Genomic DNA, 21,739 nt, shown 5'->3' on the forward strand with positions numbered 1-21,739 from the left:
GGGGGGGGGGGAAGTCCGGACATTTACAAATTCCCCCCGGACGCTATTTTTAACTCTAAAAGCCGGACATGTCTGGGGGAATCCAGACGAATGGTAACCCTATTCTAGTTGTTTCATATGGACATTTTTATGGTTCTGTTTAGGCATTTGTTTTGTCCATTAAAAATCGCTTAGTGAAAAATTAGGTCTATTTTGAGCACTGCAATTTAAAGCAACAATTTATTAATCATGCTGTATGTGGGATCTCCATCTGTTCCTTGTAAATAACAGCTGTTTCTGACAAGTACAAAAATGAAACTGCATTATTTTAATTAAGATATAGTGGGACAACAGCATTGTTGAAGAAGCCGTGTGCAAATCACAGGCAATTAATAAATTATATGGGTCGTTCACAGGGAGAAACTCCATACATTGGTATGGTTTGTTACACATTATGATGGTGCAAAATATTAACTTTAATACACATAATATTGAAATTAAAGCTTTTACATGCATCAAGAAAAAATAATACTATGAAAAAATGTGCAAGACTATGTACTGTGCATTGTTGGGAGACAATGATGTGTAGCAAACAGCCCAGTGAACTGGGAGTCAGAACAGCTCAGTTTCATTCTCAGTTCAGGAGACTGGTTTTTCCTTGGAGGGTTTGTGTACCTGGCCCCATAGTGCACACTACAGACATGTGAATTGCAGCATGCACCAAAGGGTTCAGGTTAACATAATCCTATTTGAAACAGAACTACATTAATTCGAACTAGGTACCTTCTAGTTTGGGCTAGCAGGGTCTGCACCAGGCAGTTAGAGTATAACATTCAGTGTGCACTGCAGCCCCCATCCCTGTAGTGTGCACTGTGAAGCCAGGTGGACAAGCTCTAAGTTTCATATTTCTAGTTAGTTTCACTACTCTCTAGTTCTCCTGTGCTTTCACGTGGATGCATTATCTGGGTTGCAAGAAAATATTTTAATTTCCGTTAACATTTACATCAATATTCACATCCAGGTTTACAGTGGATTTCAAATCTCAGTAAGATTCAGGGTTATTTCGATTCAGTCCATTACAGAAATTCCCTAAGTCAAGCAGTTCTGATGAGTGTTATTGTTCAGGTTTGAAATCATGTTCTCTACCCTTGTTCCCCTGTGTCTTCCTAAGAAGTGCAAAGGTTTTCATTTTGAAGGTTCCTATTCAGGCCCATCACTAATTTTAATAATACAGTACCTAAATCTGGAGCATAAATTACCTGAGAGTGTTCTTTTAACCTACTAACTAGAAGCAGGTTAACTCATTGGCCTATTAGGAAAGCTCAATGACCCAATACTTTGGCTTTCATTCTAATACAGCATAGGCTTGGTCCAAAGTCCATTTGAAGTCAATGAAAAGACCAAGGCTATGGCTACACTAGAGAGACAACAGCTGCACTGATGCAGCTGCGCCGCTGTAAGCTCTCTAGTATAGCCTCTCTAAGCCAGCGGGAGAGAGCTCTCCATTGACTTAATTAATCCGCCGTCAACAAGCGCTGATAGCTATGTCAGCAGGAGAATCTGTCCCGCTGACATAGCACTGTCCATGCTGGTGCTTAGGTCGGTGTAACTTCTGTCGCTCAGGGGAGTGGCTTACTCACATCCCTCAGTGACATAAGCTATACTGACATATAGCCTCAGAGGGTAGGTCTACATTGCAATTAAACACCCGTGGCTGGCCCGTGCCAGTTGACTCGGTCTCGCAGGGCTCGGGCTAAGGGGCTGTTTAACTATGGTGTAGATGTTCAGGTGGGAGGGTCCCAGAGCGTCTACACCACAGTTAAGCAGCCTATTAGCCCGAGCCCTGTGAGCCCGAGTCAGCTGGCATGGGAGGTGTCTAATTGCAGTGTAGACTTATCATTAGTAACTTCAGTGGACTTTGAATCAGGACCTGTGAGAGTGGGAAATACTTTTCTCGCTCATCTCCACCCCTTCCCGTTGCAGAAGCCTACTGAGATTTTTACACTGGACTCTAGATAAAAAAGGGACAGTCACTTTTGTTGTTCCTCCTTCCAAGATAATTTTGCACCAGATCCCTAGACTATTCAGTCACCTAGCAAGCAGGATTGGACCAGAGCATTTTAAAAAAAATCAGAATCAGTAGCTTCTATTTGGTGTACATCAGGGAATCTACAATTTTGTCTTTTTTAAAAACACTTGCAAACAGCTCGATGCAGCTGTATAATTTATATGTAGGCAAACAGCCAGGGAGAGTGTTGTTTTCTGGACAGGACTGATAATTACAGTAGTAATGCATTTCAGATTCTTTCTCTCAACCATACACAGATGGCTGATGATGGTTAGATACCTGTATAACTGAGGACGAGTGACTCTTTTGACATGTGTACTTCTTATGTATGACCTTTCCTAATTATATTTATCATATATGTTACAGAAAGAAAGGTCCCCAGAGCTACCTTTACATTTTCTAGAGAGCCCATCAGTGTGGTATCTAAAGGCTAAATCCATAAAGTGACTTAGGCACCTAACTGCCACTGTAGGCTCCTGAGTCCAACATTTGGGCACCACTGAGATCCTCAAAACCCCTCTTCTGCTGGTGGGCATAATCAAAACTGCCTAAGTCCTAATGGTGCTGAGCTGCTTGGCACCCCAGCTCACACCTAAGCCCTAGCAGGATTCTCACCCTAGGTGTTCCCCCACCTATCTCACCTATGGGGAAAGGCCTGCTCAGAGCCCCACACAAATGACAGCCGGGGTGACCAGCTCAGGAATTTTGTGTGTGTGCGTGCATCCCAGAATACCCAGTAGCCCAGTGGTTAGGATCACCTGGACTGTGGAAGAGCTGTTTTCAAATCCCCACTTTGCCTGATTTGGAGAAGAGTCTTGGAAACCAGGTCTCCCTCTCCACATCCCCTTCAGGAGAGTGCTCTAACCCCCAGGGTATTCTGCCATGGATCTCTCTCGATCTCTTCTGTTGAAGATCTGCTTTGTATAAATAATTAAATAGAGAGAGATTGACACTATAGACTGGTGAGATACCCCCAAAAGTGTCAGTCACTTGGGATATGGGAGACCCTAATTAAGTCCCTGCTCCAAATTCAGCAGAGTGGAGATTTAGAAACAGGTCTCCCACATCCCAGGTAAGTGCCTCATCACTGGGCTACTGGCTACAAAGGGTAGATGGTCTCTCTCACTCTCTGTCTCTCTTGTCTCCCCACCACTCATTTTTCACGAGAAAGGGCTGACCTGGCTTAGGTGTCTAACTCCAGGAGAGGGTTAATTGTTGTGAAGCCCAAGTGGAGGTAGATGCCTAACTATCTTTGGGGCCAGGGCTTAAGCTCAGTTGATATGTATACAGTTTCTATTAGCTAGAGATCTTGAGGGACATCTAACAGCTTTAAATAGCTGTTTCAGAAAATTGGAGATGCTAGCTTAAGAGAAGAGGTTTGCTCAGAGTTGAGGGACAAGGACCACAGCAAATAGGAGGATATAGGACAATCAGAGGGGACATTACTAAAACTTGGTGAACTATGAGTTTTGGTTAATCAGAGTTGTATGAAATTACAGGGTACAGGCATGCCCATAGGTAAAAATCACTCAAACATTTCCACTTTAAAGGGCTAGTTTCAGATGTCCATAGCTTTGTCAATCTCTCATATCTTTCCAAAGAAATTTTGTATTGTATATGTTCAGCCCATGAACACTATTTTTTTTAAAGAACAAAGACAGCGGGAATAATCTTTTGGAAACTTCACATATGTGATGTATTTCAGAAAACCACATAACCAAACCAAGTCCATCATTTAATTGTCAAAAGTGTGTCCCTTTTGGCAGATGCTGACACAGCACCCCAAATGTATCCCTCGTCACTTGAACAGAAACTTTTGGGAAAAAGAATTCAGCTGGTCTTTTGAAAACCTCACAGAATTCTTGCAGTATGTTAAAAGAGAAGTAAAACTTTTCATAAACGTATGGAGCATAATTAAGTACATTTTCAGCACTACAGGGGCAAGCTAATGTAGAACCTCTGCATTCTCTCATTGAAGTTAACAAGTGCTTTGCTAGACATTTTGCTACTTTAGCCTGTTTTCTCAGTTCTGCTGAGTTAAAATACTATTCATACAGCTTGGTAACCGTTATAACTCTCATATGGGTATGTGGGTTATAGTCGACTACAATCTAACATCACCTCAAAAGTTCTCTGTATTGAAAGAATCACAGAGCACTAATTGGATGTCCTTAGCAAAAGTCTTAACTTTTTTTTTAAACACATGGAAAAGAGATCCAATGGTGTGAGTGATCTAAACTGTAATGTAACCAAATTAGAGACCAGCATTCATCTGTCTAACAATTCTCAAGTTGCTCTTCTGCAGACTAATCAAAACAGATGCAAGCTAGAACATTAGTTGCAACAGTGTGTAATCTGTAGTTATCATGCCCTTCTAGTCCACAGGAACAGAACAGACACATTCAGGTCTTATGTAAGCACGTGTACAGCTCATTCCATCAAGTTTTAATCTAGCGTATGTAGTCTACCTAAAGGGTCATGTACATAATGTACATTTTGAAACTAATTCACCATTTACATGGTTGAGTTAATGAATAATGCAAAGCTGCTCCTTCAAGGACCTGAACCAAAGTTCACTGAAGTCAAAAGGAATTTTCCCATTGTCTTCAAGAGGCTTTGGATGAAGCCTCAAGAGAGCAGAGATATTTATTAGGGCCAGAGTCTGCCACTTACTCATGTTGGATAATACCTTACTCCATGAACAGTGCCACATTCATAAGATATTGGATGAGGTACTATGTCCACTAATGTATCCTTCCAAGCTAATTTTCTCAGGTAGGAGTAGTTTAAATTCAGGATCATTTATATTGATCACAGGGGTTTCCCCCCCAGTCAGTTTGAGAAAGGAATTCTTGTATTACTTGTTAGACTCTGGATGCAAGTTTTAAGGTCATTGCTTTATAGAACTCTCACTATAGTTTTCCCATTCATTCCAATATAATATAATATATTCAGACCAAAATTAAGTTCAAACCCTCTCAAAGCTTTGAAATAGTAGAATACGAAGGCTGGGATTTGTAAAAGAGCCTAAGGGAACAAGGTGCCCAGCTCCCAGTAAAAATCATACCTCATTTTCTTAGGCTCTTTTGAAAATCACAGCCTGGGCCTACTTTCCCAACAAAGCCTACATTGTTTGTTACTTTTACTGCATTTTTCTTATTATCCTCAAGGTACTGTATGCAAAAGCAAGAAAGCAAAACATGATGGGGTGGGGAGGAGGAATTAGATCTGTCTTCCCATGTGTTTTTATGGCCACTATCACTGTAGTATCTGAGCACATCACATACATCCTCACTAAATCCTATCTGAAGTAGCAAAGTGCTATAATTCTCATATTACAAGTGGGGAAACTGAGGCACGGATAAACCAAATGACTTGCCCAAGGACGTCACAAAGGAAGTTTGCTGAATTGAAACCCACTGTCCTGGGTCTGAGTCTAGTCTCTTAACTACCCACACCACCACCCTGCTGCACATTTAATAAGTGGAGTCCCAAAACTTTGGACTAAAGAATGTTCCTTTTTAGCTATAGCCCTGTGGCATTATTGTAACTGAACCATTGTCACTGTTTTTAACCAATAATTAGGTTATATATGCATACAATATAGCTGAATAAGGTTAATAAAATATATTTAGGTATCATTTTCTCTGGCATCTTGTACTCACAATTACACGGGGCCATTTGCAGTAACATCAATCCAAATCTGGCCACATATATAGTGCCACTGATGTTAGCATTGAAGCCAACGGGACTATTTGTGGTGTAAATTATTACTCAGGATGAAAAAGGCTCGCAGAATCTGGCTGCAAGTAATAACCCACAACCTAGGAAGCATTTAAACAATAGGCTCGGAAGGAGATGCTGGATATATACGGTGTGTGCCCTTTGTATGGGTATATGTACATGCACACATTTATATTTTATGATTTTGATCTCTGATCTTACAGTGAGACCAGAGGAAATGTATGTATTGAACACAGTACTATACATACCAAGAATCACTAATCTTAGCTCTCATTAATCCCTTGCAATAAGCGTACACTCTACTTAACGTCTAATCTTACAGACCCTGTGTAGGCAAAACTTCCATTCACTTCTGTTTGCAGAAGGGTTGCAGGATCCTACAAACAGTTATGGCTGCTTTATCAGGACACCTCCCAGGGAGCTGATTTAGCCTAATGACAGTAGCCTAGATTATCCCCTTGATTGCGTAAAGTGGTGGGAACTAAAGTGGTGGCAATTCTGTTATAATGCCTCAAAACTGTCAGAGGAAAGAGAGCTGAGCCAGACTGGCATCATTACCTCTTTCACTGAACCTCTATGCTGCAAAGCTTCTCAGTGCTGCAAAAAAAACCCCACGCAGTCAGGGTTTGTGGCTAGGAGAAGTGAATAGAGGAAATGCCCAGTCAGAGGTGTGAAGCCAGGGAACAGACACGTTACAAGTACTGAACTCCAACAAACCTGTGGAATTTCATATGAAATTCCCAGAAGACAAAGGTCCAAATTCTCTCCTGTGTATAAACTGGCACAGCACCACTGATTTCACTGGAGCTGTGCCAATTTACTCCAAGCACAGAATTTGGCCCTTAACGTTTTAACATTAGAGCTGGGTGACATTGTTTCAGCAAACAGATTTTTTTTTTTTGCATCAAAAATGCATTTTCTGATACTCCAAAACTATTCATGTATTTGAGCTGAATTTGACTAATAGTTTCAACTGGGAAAAAAATTTCAAAGTCAAAAAAATTTGTTTCAAAATGTTTTCTTTTGACTTTTCATTTTGAAACAGTGTTTCAAATTCAAATTTGGCCAATTTTTTTAAAAGGGTGAAAACACCTGAAAAAGGCTGAATTGAAATGAAAAACTGAAAAAATGTTTGTTTAGAGTTGACTGAAGCATTTTGATCAACTTCAAGCAAATCGAAAAAAAGAAAAATTTCACTTTGAGTCAACTTGAAATGTTTCTTTTTCGATCTTTTGATTTGATGAAAATGTTTGAAAACATTGGTTTTGGTTCAAATCAAACCAGATTTTTTTCTGTTCCATCCCTGAACTGAAAAAATCCATTATTCACTGTGCTCTAATTAACACTTTGGGACTTTCTGCTCAGCACTGGGGAGAGCGTTAATTGGTGACTAGGGAGGAGTATAAAAATATTGCTCGACCACGCAGGGATGTAATCAGGAAAGCCGAAGCACAAATGGAGTTGCAGCTAGCAAGGGATGTGAAGGGTAACAAGAAGGTTTTCTACAGGTATGTTAGCAAGAAGAAGGTGGTCAGGGAAAGTGTGGAACCTTTACTAAATGGGAGCGGCGACCTAGTGACAGATGATGTGGAAAAAGCTGAAGTACTCAATGTTTTTTTTTTTTGCCTTGGTCTTCACAGACAAGGTCAGGTCCCAGACTGCTGCACTGGGCAGCACAGTATGGGGAGGAGGTGAGCAGCCCTTGGTAGTGAAAGAACAGGTAAAGGATTATTTAGAAAAACTGGACATGCACAAGTCCATGGGGCTGGACGCAATGCAGAGGGAGTTGGCTGATGTGATTGCAGAGCCATTCACCATTATCTTTGAAAACTCCTGGCGATTGGGGGAGGTCCTGGACGACTGGAAAAAGGCAAATATAGTGCCCATCTTTTAAAAAGGGAAGAAGGAGAATCCAGGGAACTACAGACCGGTCAGCCTCACCTCAGTCCCCTGAAAAATCATGGAGCAAATCCTCAAGGAATCCATTTTGAAGCACTTGGAGGAGAGGAAGGTAATCAGGAACAGTTAACATGGATTCACCAAGGGCAAGTCATGCCTGACCAATCTGATTGCCTTCTATGATGAGATAACTGACTCTGTGGATATGGGGAAAGCAGTGGACATGATATACCTTGACTTTAGCAAAGCTTTTGATACGGTCTCCCACAGTATTCTTGCCAACAAGTTAAAAAGTATGGATTGGATGAATGGACTATAAGGTGGATAGAAAGCTGTCTAGATCATCGGGCTAAACGGGTAGTGATCAATGGCTCGATGTCTAGTTGGCAGCCAGTATCAAGCGGAGTACCTCAGGGGTCGGTCCTGGGGCCGGTTTTGTTCTACCTCTTAATTAATGATGTGGATGATGGGATGGATTGTACCCTCCGCAAGTTTGCGATGACACTAAGCTGGGGAGAGAGGTAGATGCACTGGAGGGCAGGGATAGGGTCCAGAGTGACTTAGACAAATTGGAGGACTGGGCCAAAAGAAATCTGATGAGATTCAACAAGGACAAGTGCGGAGTCCTGCACTTAGTGCATGGGATTCTTCAATCCTGCTACAGGCTGGGGACCAACTGGCTAAGCAGCAGTTTTATAGAAAAGGACCTGGGGATTACAGTGGACGAGAAGCTGGATATGAGTCAACAGTGTGCCCTTGTTGCCAAGAAGGCTAATGGCATATTGGGCTGCATTAGTAGGAGCATTGCCAGCAGATCAAGGGAAGTGATAATTCCCCTCTATATTCACATCACTGCTGAGGCCACATCTGGAGTAGTGTGTCCAGTTTTGGGCCCCCCACTACAGAAAGGATGTGGACAAATTGGAAAGAGTCCAGCGGTGGGCAACAAAAATGATTAGGGGAATGGGACATGACTTATGAGGAGAGGCTGAGGGAACTGGGCTTATTTAGTCTGCAGAAGAGAAGAGTGAGGGGGGATTTGATAGCAGCCTTCAACTACCTGAAGGGGGGTTCCAAAGAGGATGGAGCTAGGCTGTTCTCAGTGGTGGCAGATGGCAGAACAAGGAGCAATGGTCTCAAGTTGCAGTGGGGAAGGTTTAAGTTGCACATTAGGAAAAAATATTTGACTAGGAGGGTGGTAAAGTACTGGAATGGGTTACCTAGGGTGGTGGTGGAATCTCTATCCTTAGAGGTTTTTAAGGCCCGGCTTGACAAAGCCTGGCTTGGATGATTTAGTTGAGGTTGGTCCTGCGAGCAGGGAGTTGGACTAGATGACATCCTGAGGTCTCTTCCAACCCTAATCTTCTATGATTCTATGGTAAGAATGTTACAAAGGAGCTGTGCTGCCATTGGCTCTCTAAGCCATGTTGCTAAGAGAAGGGTGACCCAGAAATAATATGGGGGTGAGGGGTCTGGCTCTCCATGCTGATACCCTGAGGTCTCTGGGATTTCCCTATAGCTCTTGTGATATCTTCATGGTCAGAGGACAGAAACTCCCTTCCCCTTTCGTAGACTTGCAAACTCCTTCACCTGAGAGGGTGATGTGCAGGAAACTCCTTGGAACTCCATACAATGAAATTTACAGATTTTTCCAGATCAGATTTTCCCTCCTACAGATTTCTCCATGGGAGAGAATGGTAATAACTTCCTCTGTTTAGCTGGGTCAGTATGAGTAGTGCCATGAGTTTAAAAACTGTTTTCTGAGCTCTGATTCTTTTAATAGCAAAGCTGCTGAAATGATATGAAAGGAAGAAGAAATAAAGATGAAATACAGTGGGTATCAATTTTTTCAAAATTGTACAGTATTTTATCTTAAGCTTTTTCAAATGGCATTATCTCTTAACTGGGATAATGAATACTCCATAGGGATGTCTCAGTTATGACACTCTCTCGTATATGCTGTACATCTTAATTTCTGCAGATGGGAATCTTGACCAGGTAAATAAAGGTGGCCAGATACTCACAGCTAGTGCAAATCATAGTTGAGGATCTGATCTAAAAGCAGAATTTTCCAAATGCAGAAACTATTCAAATGATGGAATAAACTGCTGCCACATCTCGCAATTCTTTTCTTACCGATTTATATTAATGGATATTACAAACCATTATATTAATGGATATTACAAAGTCTGTGCCATCAAAAGTTTTAACCAGATATATAGCCCAATATTCTGCACCTACCAAAATGTATTAATCTTTATGGTAACAGAACAAATGTAAATGAACCTGGCTGACATTATAGGATGTAACATTAGAAGAGTGATATAAGCTTCTGGATTGCCATGAGAAGAGCTCCAATTCATTATATTTGTATTAGTTTCTTCCACAATTGTACTATAAAATAAGATGTGCCTTTAGATGGTACTAAGAATGGAGAAGGGGGAAAATAAAGCAAAAAAGATTTCTCCAATGTTATCTTTTAAAACCACAATCCTCAGCTGTAAATTCACTGATCTTCATGCCCTCATTCTCCACAGTTACTGAGGACACAATGTTTTATGAAAGCCTTCTTTCACTGATGTGTGAAATTATGTCTACACAAACAATCCTTTTCATAGCTGGCTTTCATTTAATAGAGGACACTGGTGACAGGGTAGTTTAATTGTAAATTGGGCTCTATCTATATTAGCGTCCAAAGAAATGTTAACCAGAACAGTGTTTAATCTTACTAGCAAACTCCTAACACAGTTCCCTATGGGTATGTCTACACTACAGCTGAGATCCTCTCAGGGCTTGTCTATACTCAAAACGCTACAGCGGCACAGCTGCACCTATAGCGCTTCAGTGTAGACACTACCTATGCCGATGGGAGAACCATTCTCCTAAAGAGGTGGCAGCGAGGTCGACCGAAGAATTCTTCCATCAACCTAGTGCTGTTTACACCGGGGGTTCGGTTGTTATACTATGTCTCCCAGGGGTGTGGATTTTTCACACCCCTGAGCAATGTAGTTATACTGATGTAAAACCCTGATATATACCAGGCCTCAGTCTAGCTAGACAGACAGCAGTATGGATGTTATGGCTCAGGCTGTCAAGCCCACCTGACCGCCTTGACTGCTACTTTTAGCTTACTAGCTGCTAGTCTGTCTACCTGGGCTGGGACGCTCACTCTCAGCTGTGGTGTAGACATATCCTATGCTACTCTCCCTCCCTCTTCACAATGGGCCTGTTCAAAAGCTCATTTAAGTTATAAGAAAGACTCCTATTGAAGTTAGTGGGCTTTGGGTCAGGCTCTCTATATAGACTGGAGGGCAAAGCTGCAGGGAAAAGCACTGAAGTTTCATATGGATGGAGGAAGCAGCGATGCAGGATTCTCCTTCCTCTTCTACATGGTGGTCAGTATTCTTTCCACAAAAAATATACATGGCTGAAGCAGGAGTGGTGGGGATTGGGAGGAAAAGCTGGAGAATTACTGCAATAAAGCAAGATGTTTCCTTTTTTCCTACTAGGATTAATGCCACATAAAAAAGAAAAATGTGGGAGGGGTGGGAGGAGATTCATTAATGCCGTTTAACTACCCCTCCATGATCTGACCGCATGGGTGGGAATTGACTTTGTTATTTTTGCCTGGGAGAACCCATCTGAGTGCCTAACCAGGAAATCTCAAGATTGTGGCCAGAGATGCTCATAGATCCGTAGCTTCCACTCCTTTTCCTGACCCTGGCCAATCCCTTCACATTCCTGAAAGTCCAGTAGGTTTCAAGGAGGGGAAGACTTGCTCATCTGCAGCACTGCTAAAGTCATGGTCCTGGGACTTCTATTTTTTTAATTCTTCTTCTACTGTGCATGATTTAACACACATAGGGTACAATTCACCCCTGTGCAGATGGGATGCACAAAACTTATGCACCACTGAGTCCCAGTCCAAACCTGAAAATAAGACTTCAGTGGTACATGGCCCTTTTGCTGGTTCTTGGCACTGGAGTGAATTTCACCCATAAGGAATATGGAAGTAACACGTTCCCAGGCAAAGCTGAATGATTTGTTAATTATTATTGTTAGATATATAAATAGTGGTGCTTATCAAAGGCTCTAGGCTTCTATAAGTAACAAAAACAAAATTAGATTGCCAACGGGGACCCCAAATTACCCTCTCTCCCATATGCTACCAATTTCTCTCTTTAGAGCACTGTTCATAAATAACAGGCTAAAGAACATTTCAGCTAAATTGCTAAATTGCCTAAGTAATTCAAAATAAACTAAACAAAATTGAAGTCGGCGACAAGAATAAATAACCCATGACTGAACCGCACACAACGCTTTGCAAGTTTTTCTCTAAAGGTGTAACAAACTTGGTGGTAGTGAACAGTTTTTGGTGTATTGCTTTTGTAAAAATATAAGGCTAGATTCTGTCATGCATCCAAGGCCTGGTCTATGGACAGTTTTTATACTGGTATAGTTGTTTTGGTTAGAGATGTGATTTTTTTTTTTAACTGAGACATCTAGCGTGGATGCTCTTATACCAGTACTAAGGTGCCTTATACTGGCATAGCTTATTCCTCTTCCCATTTGGGAATAAACTATACTGAAGCTATGGCTACACTGGCGCTTTACACCCCCCTGAGCGCAGCAAGTTACGGCACTGTAAAGTGTCAGTGTAAACAGTGCCCCAGCGCTGGGAGCCGCGCGCCCAGCACTGTAAGCTAATCCCCTCGTGGAGGTGAAGTACCTGCAGCACTGAGAGAGCTCTCTCCCAGCGCTGGCGCACCACCACACTCGCACTTCAAAGTGTTCCCGTGGCAGCGCTTTGGAGTTTCGAGTGTAGCCACGGCCTGAGATAAAGTACCTTAAATACTGATATAACTGAGACCACACTAGAGATATTGTACTGTTTTAATTAGACAGACATAGTCAGTGGTACAACTGTTGTGTGTAGACAAGACCCTCTCAGTACAGTAGTGTGAGGGGGCTATTAAGGAGGCATATCTAGCTCTCTGATTCTGCTGGCCTGGGCACCACTGAGACTTAAAATAGCCTAATTTATGACAGGAGAATATAATCTCAAAGGGACCTACAGCACTGCCCCTGCTCCCATAGAAGTCAACGGCAAAACTCCCATTGACTTCAATGGTGCATGATCAAGACCTAAGAATCATACACTTGCTGAAAACTGGTGCAATGATGCTCCCTACCACTCCTTCTGAAACGGAAATCTTCCCTCCTCTGACATTGCCCCTAAACCAGGATGAGGGGGGCACTTGTCTCAGGAGCTGGCTCTGCTGGGTTTACCTCAGTTGAGAGCTCCACCCTCCATCAGGAGAATTCAATCATGGCGAGAATGCTTGAGTAGTACCAGTCTGGACCTGAGAATCTTGCTCCCACTGCATAGGCAGTCCATAATTCAGGATCTACTTACTACCTTGTCAGTTTTTCTGCAAAAGTTCTTATATTCTATCTTTAACAATAGGCCACAGAGCTGCTTTTAAAAAGAGAATCTGAAAAAGGATCTCAAGCAGCAGACAAGGTGATTAAACAACCAAGTGCATTTTGCCGATCAAGCTCAGTGATTGCAAGTCATTAATATGCAACACATGCACAAATTCAAAATAGCAATTATCCATGCAAAACATTTGGGATGATCTGAAAAATGTCAACTTGCCTTTCTCTTGCTATCACTTGTTGGGGTTTTCAGATACACATTTAAACACGGTTTTGTCCAATTTTGAGGGGAGAAACAGCCTATATGCTTATAAAATTTACATACATGCGCTTAGGAATTTATATAATGGGCATCGAAGCTATAGAAGCAAAGGTAAACATCCCCTTTATGAGAAGTAGACTTGTACAGAAGAGCTTCTAGGAATGAAATGTGTATGTACAATTATTCTAATTGCTTCCATCATTAAATATATCTTACATTATGTGATTAGACTTGGAATAATTTGGTAAAGAGTACTTTATAACTCATTTACTTACTTATGCATATATCCATCTGCATTCCCCGTTAGGTTCATCTGCATAACAGTCTGAAATTCTGTCTCATTGCAGCAGTATTTAAATACTGTGTTGTTATGGTGACAGCAGAAGATGTAAGATTTATTGTCAGAAAGACGTGGGCAGTGAAAACCAAAGTGGTAGCGGCCTTTGTAGTCTGTATATGGCTCACAGACACGAAAATGTGCAGACAATGCTGTAAAACAAAGATTGATATTGTCTTTGTGAGTCATATGTGTTAGTTGCATGTCACATCCATTTTCATTTTTCTGTTAATCTTAAACAATATTTCTCCTGGCTTCTGAGAAACAGTAATCATGTATTTCAGGAGTTTCAACCTCATAATATTTGATATGACTACTGACAGCATGAAAAGCATTTTTGTGATATTTTCCATTTTGAGTTACTATGTTTCTGACTTTTTTAAATTTTAATTCATTTATGTTTTAAACAGAAGAGAAGAAATGCTGTCCAGAACTACCACAATCTTGGACAGCAGGGAACACTAAAATATTTAAGTACATATCTTCAACTATGAAGTTTTAAAACTATGGGATATCAGCAAAGATCTAGAAAAGCTAGTTTAAGATTTAAGTTTAAGTAAATTTCAATCCTGGCATTACTCCTTTGCTATGATCTACTGCGAGGAAGAATATGCCATTTTGGGATTAAGGTCACAGCCGAGCCGTGGAACTCCGAGGTTCTGAGGAGAGCTGGTCGAAAACCAGAATTTCCATCCATTTTCTATCAAAATTCTGATATTTTGACATCTATTTTTATCCTGAATCAGGGTGAATATCTGAAATATCAAAACTTTTCATGGAATTAAAAGCTCAGGAAAATTTCACTACCATCCCTAACTTCATCAATGAGTTTCAACCCATTATTTTGTAACTAAAGCATCAGTCAGTTGAATTAAATCAAACTATATGCTTAGGAGTTAAAGCGGACAGGGGAGATATTCTTTGTAGCATGCATACATGGCTCCCTTTATTGTGAGTTATTTGTACAGCCACCTCAAACTAGTGAATACCAATAAGTCCTAAATTTTGTATCTTCTTGCTCTCCATCACAGTCTTAGTAGTCCCAGTTCAATCATATTGGTCAAAGGGTTGCCACTAGGGCTGCTCTGCCCGGACTAACCACTAGGCCAAATCAGGCAGAGCAGAGCCTTCAACCTGGGCCGTAGGAGAGTGCTCTAAGCAGTGGGTTACTGGCTATTCTGTGGTGGGTCACTCTCTTCCATCCTGGAGCTGAGGAACCTTTTGTTTCAGCAAAAAAGTTTCAGTTTTGACGAACTGGCATTTTATGACAAAAAAATGTTTGTTAAAAAATTCCTGACCAGCCCTAGTTGCAATGTTCCTACTCTGCTACCACCTTTTCTAGCAGAGCTCTAGCCTGCCTGTTCTTACCGTAGGCCCTCCTTTTCATTCTTATTTCCACCTATTCAGACACCTTTCTGCCTGCTGGCAGGGAGCTGCATCTCCTTTCCTAGGCCAGCCAACCCAGCTGAAGCTGCTCAGTCTAGGTCTGGTTCTTCTACCAACCCCATCATCTTGTTATCTGACCTATCCAGCTGTTTCTCTACCCCCCACTGTTGCTGCTTCCCTGTCTGCCTGGCTCTCCAAAACCATGTCCCCAGAACTGCTGCACTGTACACTTGGGACTTGTCAGTTCATTGTCATCCCAGTCTTTGTTATCCGTGCCTTGTGGTTGTGATCAGAAACTATGCCCTTAATGATTATTAGATATGATCTTCAAATATCCTTGTTTGTCTATATTCTACTTTTTAATAGATCATGGTGCTTGAAATAAGGCACCATCTTACGTAGAAATCTTTCTATTAGGTCTTCATTCCTCTTCAAGTATGAAATTAATATAATTGCAGTAAAAAGCAGCATCCTGTAGTTCTTTCATTCAAATTATGCAAAGCCAGTAGTCTCCCTTTACAGAATCTGGGGCATACAGGCCATACATTATATATATATCTGAGTTGATTACATAGATAAACACAAGTTGCCCTGTAATTACTTTGGATATCAACAAAGTTACTATGGACCTTTGTTACTGTGATGCTGCTACAAAATTAACATGCCTCCATTGTTTTAGGCAACTTGCCTTTTATGTGAAAGGAGGCCAAGAAAACACTCTCAATTGTGTTAATACTTTGTAAAGGCTGGGGACAGAATTTTCAAAGGTACTTGGCACTGGTTAACACCATCCCCAATGGTGTTTTTGACAATCCTACCTGGGGTACATAAATTAAAGCTGCCATTATCATTTTAAACACCCATCCTGCAGCATATCACCATGCCCTATGTGCTAATGAGAAATGTCAAAAAATAATAAAGGATCTATGACAGGATAAGGTACTCATGCATAAACAAATAAAATAAAATGCTAGAATAGTGCCTGGTATTTATCAATGATTTATGTAATATGCAGAAATCCTATGTAAACAGGATAAAATCAAAGACATATTTCTTTACAGACAGCATGTCCCCTCCCTCCAAAGAGACAGTATCAGGGCTGAAAAGGCTAAACATATTAAATTCAGACCTAACAGGTTTGTTTTGGTTTGAGGCTAGATGTTTGTGTGACATATAAAATCTATCCTCAAACCAAAACAAAGCTGAACCATTTTTATGAACAGTCAAGGTATAACATTAATGTTGCAAAGTAAAATTCTCAAAAGCCAGTAAATATGAACATTATGGCGGAGGTACGAACTTAACTCTATCCCCTGTGCATATGCATATGAAATAGTCTTTATTAATATGACATGCTGTTTCTGAGATAGATATTAATATATTTTTTCCTACAATGTAGGTCGACATGTGTATTTGGGATAACTTATGATCATGTAATTAAAGGTTATCAGCATGCCTGAACAATGTGCAGAGTAAAGGTTCTAAATTCAACCCTATTTTGCCCACATTTCCTGCCTTTAGATTATTTATTTGACTCTGCCACTATCTGTGTAAACTTGAGTAAGTCACTCAACCTCTTTGTGCCTCAGTTTCTCCATCTCTAAAATAGGGATAATGCTTATCTAACTTCATAAAGCACATTAAGAAATATGAATGAAAATCATTATATAAGAGCTAGTTGTTATTATTCATCCTCAATCAATCCATTCCAAGTTTCAAATGTATTTGAATGTATTTGCTGTATTCCTCATGACAGAAGTGCAGTTAGAGTATTTTAAAATGGGATGGATGTCGTTTTACTCCGTTACAGAAATAGGAAAAAAATTTATGGGATTCTGCTTAAACTTCCCCAGAGTAAATCACCTTCAGACAGAATTACAAACATGAAAAATTTCAGAAAACTGGTGAGTTTCTGAAAGTTATGAGCCTGTGAAAAGTACTTCTTTTAATTGGAACTCCTTTGTAAACTTAACTATAGCAGCAGAAGAATATGAACAGGCAGAGTGTGAGGATAACATGATCCATACACATAGACACACATCCTCTTTTGTCCAATGTGAAAATACACATGATACAACCTTACTTTCTAGGTCTGTAGTAGGTGGATCATTTGGCAGAATTGTTTGATTTTACATGGTTTCAGAATTAAAATAGTAAAGAAAATGATTATTAAAGTTGAGTGTCAAATGTTGAATCTGTTTATCTTGTCTGTGTCCCATTAGTGTTACTTTCCTAAATGAAATAGTATTGCTCTTCTTGTTTTAGCTTCCTGTCACCAAATGTACAGCTAAGGGGGAGGGATAGCTCAGTGGTTTGAGCATTGGCCTACTAAACCCAGGATTGTGAGCTCAATCCTTGAGGGGGCCATTTAGGGATCGGGGGCAAAAATTGGGGATTGGTCCTGGTTTGAGCAGTGGGTTGGACTAGATGACCTCCTGGAGTCCCTTCCAACCCTGATATTCTATGATTCTATGTTTAAGTTGCACAGTGCTTTTGTTTCAACTCTTAGTGTTACTTCTGGTACCGTTAGTTTTGTAGGCACTTGGGTTTGATGAAGTTTTAACCCATTCATCCCCTCGCCCAGCTCACATAAAATAAATTTCTGGAAGAAACATTACCTGCTGACAAGAGCAATAAGAACACAACCATCAGCACATTCAAGGACTGTTGACCACAACTTGTCATCGTTTTGTTTTCATTGATCCATTAGAGAATTACCTGTTTAATAAGATGCAATATCATAGTTAGGTGTCAATATCATCTCACCTTTATCTGCTTAAATCTGTACTTGCAACACAGCTTTGCAATAGAGAAAATGGTTTAGAGCAGTAGCTCCAACCTTTTTACGCCCAAGATCAATTTTTGAATCTAAGGGCAACCCAGGATCTACCCCGCCCCTTCCCTGAGGCCCCGCCCCTTCCCCAAAGCCCTGCCCCACTCACTCGATCCCCACTTCTCTCTGTCGCTTGCTCTCCCCCACCCTCATTCACTCTCACTTGGGCTGGGGTAGGGGCTGGTGTTGGGGAGGGGGTGCGGGCTCTGGGCTGAGCCTGGGGCAGGGCGGGGCTCCGGGCTGGGTACAGGGGTGCTGGCTCTGGAAGGGGGATCAGGGCTTGGGGTGCAGGAGGGGGTTTGGGGTGCTGACTCAGGGAGGGGGCACAGGGTGGGCCTTGCGGTGTGGGAGGGGGTTCAGGGTGCAGGAGGAGGTATGGGGTGCTGGCTCTGTGAGGGGGCTCAGGGATGGGGTGCAGCCTCGCGCTGAGCAGCACTTACCTCTGGTGGCTCCCAGTAGGCGGCAGGTGCAGCGAGGCTAAGGCAGGCTCCCTGCCTACCCTGGCACCACATTGCTCCCAAAAGGGGCCAACGCACCCCTGCAGCCCTGGAGGGAAGGAGGGTCAGAGGGCACATGGCTCCATGCATTGCCCCTCTCTGCAAGCACCGCCCCACAGCTCTCCTGGCCAATGGGAGCTGTGGGGGCGGTGCTTGCAGGCAGGAGCAGCGCGCAGAGGGAGACCCCGGCTCCCCCCGCCCCCGGGGCCACAGGGCTGCGCTGGCCACTTCCGGGAATGGCATGGGGCCGGGGTAGGCAGGGAGTCTGCCTTAGTGGCAGCCACACTACACTGCTAGAGATCGCGATCGACTGGGAGATCCTCTAGAATCAACCAGTCGATCATGATTGACCGGTTGGTGACCACTGGTTTAGAGTAATACAATGGGAAAACAAAACTGTCTTATTCCCACTACAACCGTTGCATGGAAAAACACATTTCCCATAAGAAAATTTAAAATATGCTATCCTTTTATTTAGCTACATTAAACAGTGTGAGTTATATATACCCTTTATATTCTACAGCACTAAGTAGAGGTGAGCCTAAGGGAGTACTTGGTTGGCTATTCACACCAAACTTTGTAATGTAAGAGACCATGCCTCAGGCAGTGGAATACTGTCAGCAAATTGGGCTATTTTACTATGTGTGGAAGAACTACGGGAGTTAAAATGAGTTAAAATAAATAGGGCTGTCAATTAGTCGCAGTTAACTCAAAAAATTAATTGTGATTAATCGCACTGTTAAACAATAGAATACAAATTTAAATTTATTAAATATTTTGGATGTTTTTCTACACTTTCAAATATATTGATTTCTGTTACAACACAGAATACAAAGTGTACGGTGCTCACTTTATATTATGTTTTTATTACAAATATTTGCACTGTAAAACTGATAAAAGAAATAGTATTTTTCAATTCAACTCTTACAAGCACTGCAGTGCAATCTCTTTATTGTGAAAGTGTAACTTACAAATGTAGATTTTTTTTGTTACATAACTGCACTCAAAGACAAAACAATGTAAAACTTTAAAACCTACAAGTCCACTCAGTCCTACTTCTTGTTCAGCTAATCACTAAGACAAACAAGTTTGTTTACATTTACGGGAGATACTGCTTCCTGCTTCTTATTTACAGTGTCACCTGAAAGTGAGAACAGGAGTTTGCAGAGCACTTTTGTAGCCGGTGTTGCAAGGTATTTACATGCCAGATATGCTAAACATTTTTATGCCCCTTCATGCTTTGGCCACCATTCAGAGGACATGCTTCCATGCTGATGATGCTCATTAAAAAAATAGTGCATTAATTAAATTTGTGACTAAACTCCTTGGGGGAGAATTGTATGTCTCCTGTTCTGTTTTACCCACATTCTGCCATATATTTCATGTTATAGCAGTCTCGGATGATGACCCAGCACATGTTGTTCATTTTAAGAACACTTTCACAGCAGATTTGACAAAGCACAAAGGTACCAATGTGAGATTTCTAAAAATAACTACAGCACTCAACCCAAGGGTTAAGAATCTGAAGTACCTTCCAAAATCTGATCAGGATGGGGTACGGAGCATGCTCTCAGAAGTCTTAAAAAAGCAACCCTCCAATGCGGAAACTACAGAACCCGAACCACCAAAAAAATGAAAATCAACCTGCTGGTGGCATCTGACTCAGATGATGAGAATGAACATATGTCAGTCTGCTCTGCTTTGGATCGTTATCGAGCAAAACTCGTCATCAGCATGGATGCATGTCCTTGGGAATGGTGATTGAGGCATCAAGGGACATATGAATCTTTAGCGCATCTGTCATGTAAATATCTTGCGATGCCGGCTACAACAGTGCCATACGAACTCCTGTTCTCACTTTCAGGTGACCCGGTAAACAAGAAGTGGGCAACATTATCTCCTGCAAATTGTAACCAAACTAGTTTGACTGAGCGATTGGCTGAAGTAGGACTGAGTGGACTTGTAGGCTCTAAAGTTTTACACTGTTTTATTTTTGAATGAAGTTTTTTTGTACATAATTCTACATTGGTAATTTCAACTTTCACGATAAAGAGATTCACTACAGTACTTGTATTAGATGAATATATTTCTTTTGGTTTTTACTGTGAAAATATTTTTAATAAAAAAAAATATAAAGTGAATACTGTACACTTTGTATTCTGTGTTGTAATTGAAATCAAGATATTTGAAAATATAGAAAATATCCAAAAAATTTAAATAAATGGTATTCTATTATTGTTTAAGAGTGTGATTAATCGTGCGATTAATCATGATTAATCTTTTTAATTCCTTGACAGCCCTAAAAATAAATCAATCATTTTTACATTTAAATACTTATACGCAACACGTAGGTTCATCCCATTAGAACAGTGGTTCTTAACCTTTTTTCATTTGCGGACCCCTAAAAAAGTTTGAATGGCAGTACAGACCCCGTTGGAAATTTTAGACATAGTCTACAGAGTACAGGTTGAAAACCCAATACATTAGAAGATGCAGTAGTTCACAAAGTGGGTTAGACAACAGAGCTAGTCGGAAAAATTTTAATGAAATATTTTTTGATCAGAATTTGCCGATTTGTGGAAATTGAAATGTCCATTGACTCTGATGGAGCTCTGCTTGATTGCCTGCAAGCTCGTTCACCTATCCAGTTCCTTGGCAGTCCACCTGGCAGCCGCCATAAAAAGGCTGCTTTAATTTATGTCTAAGGCTGGTCCAGCCCAGCCCAGACCCAAGATTGGGGGAGTGAAAAGTTATCTTAAATCCATGTTTGTTCTACCCCATCAATTGTGCTGAGCATTCTTTAAAAAGAACAGGAGTACTTGTGGCACCTTAGAGACTAACAAATTTATTTGAGCATAAGCTTTCGTGGGCTAAAGCGTATGCTCAAATAAATGTGTTAGTCTCTAAGGTGCCACAAGTACTCCTATTCTTTCTGTGGATACAGACTAACACGGCTGCAACTCTGAAATCTGAGCATTCTTTGACTGTCATTGAGGATCTGCCTCAAAGTGAATTTTGCCATTTATGTCAATGGGAGTAGACCCTATGCCTGGTACCTAGAGTGCTGCAGTACACCCTCTCCTGTCTTTTGTGGCAGTACATCTGAAGTTAGTACTACATTAGCTGTGACACCAAAGGGCATGAAGAGAAGAAATTCTTTTATTGCTTATTCACCAATGTTAGTAGCCTGGATAATAAACAATAGGAACTGGAATTGCTCAGTTGTGAGCATAAATTTTATCTAGCTGGTATTACTGGAACATGATGGGATGATTGGCATGACTAGAATGTTAAA

General features: G+C 41.2%; 1 protein-coding gene across 13 annotated transcripts in view; it reads right to left on the bottom strand.

The window, feature by feature from the left end:
• SHISAL1 (shisa like 1) overlaps nt 1-21,739 on the bottom strand; it is a 110,699-nt gene that overhangs the window by 45,376 nt on the left and 43,584 nt on the right. For all 13 annotated transcript variants that reach the window (XM_034783771.1, XM_034783799.1, XM_034783714.1 and 10 more), the window contains exons 2-3: nt 17,733-17,832; nt 13,667-13,880 (exon numbers count right to left, since the gene is read on the bottom strand). In XM_034783771.1, the coding sequence (XP_034639662.1) occupies nt 13,667-13,880; nt 17,733-17,799 (281 nt within the window). In that variant the 5' untranslated portion in view covers nt 17,800-17,832. The remainder of the gene's footprint in view (nt 1-13,666; nt 13,881-17,732; nt 17,833-21,739) is intronic.

The sequence above is a fragment of the Trachemys scripta genome, chromosome 1, assembly GCF_013100865.1.
Source record: "Trachemys scripta elegans isolate TJP31775 chromosome 1, CAS_Tse_1.0, whole genome shotgun sequence".
Classification (NCBI taxonomy): domain Eukaryota; kingdom Metazoa; phylum Chordata; order Testudines; family Emydidae; genus Trachemys; species Trachemys scripta.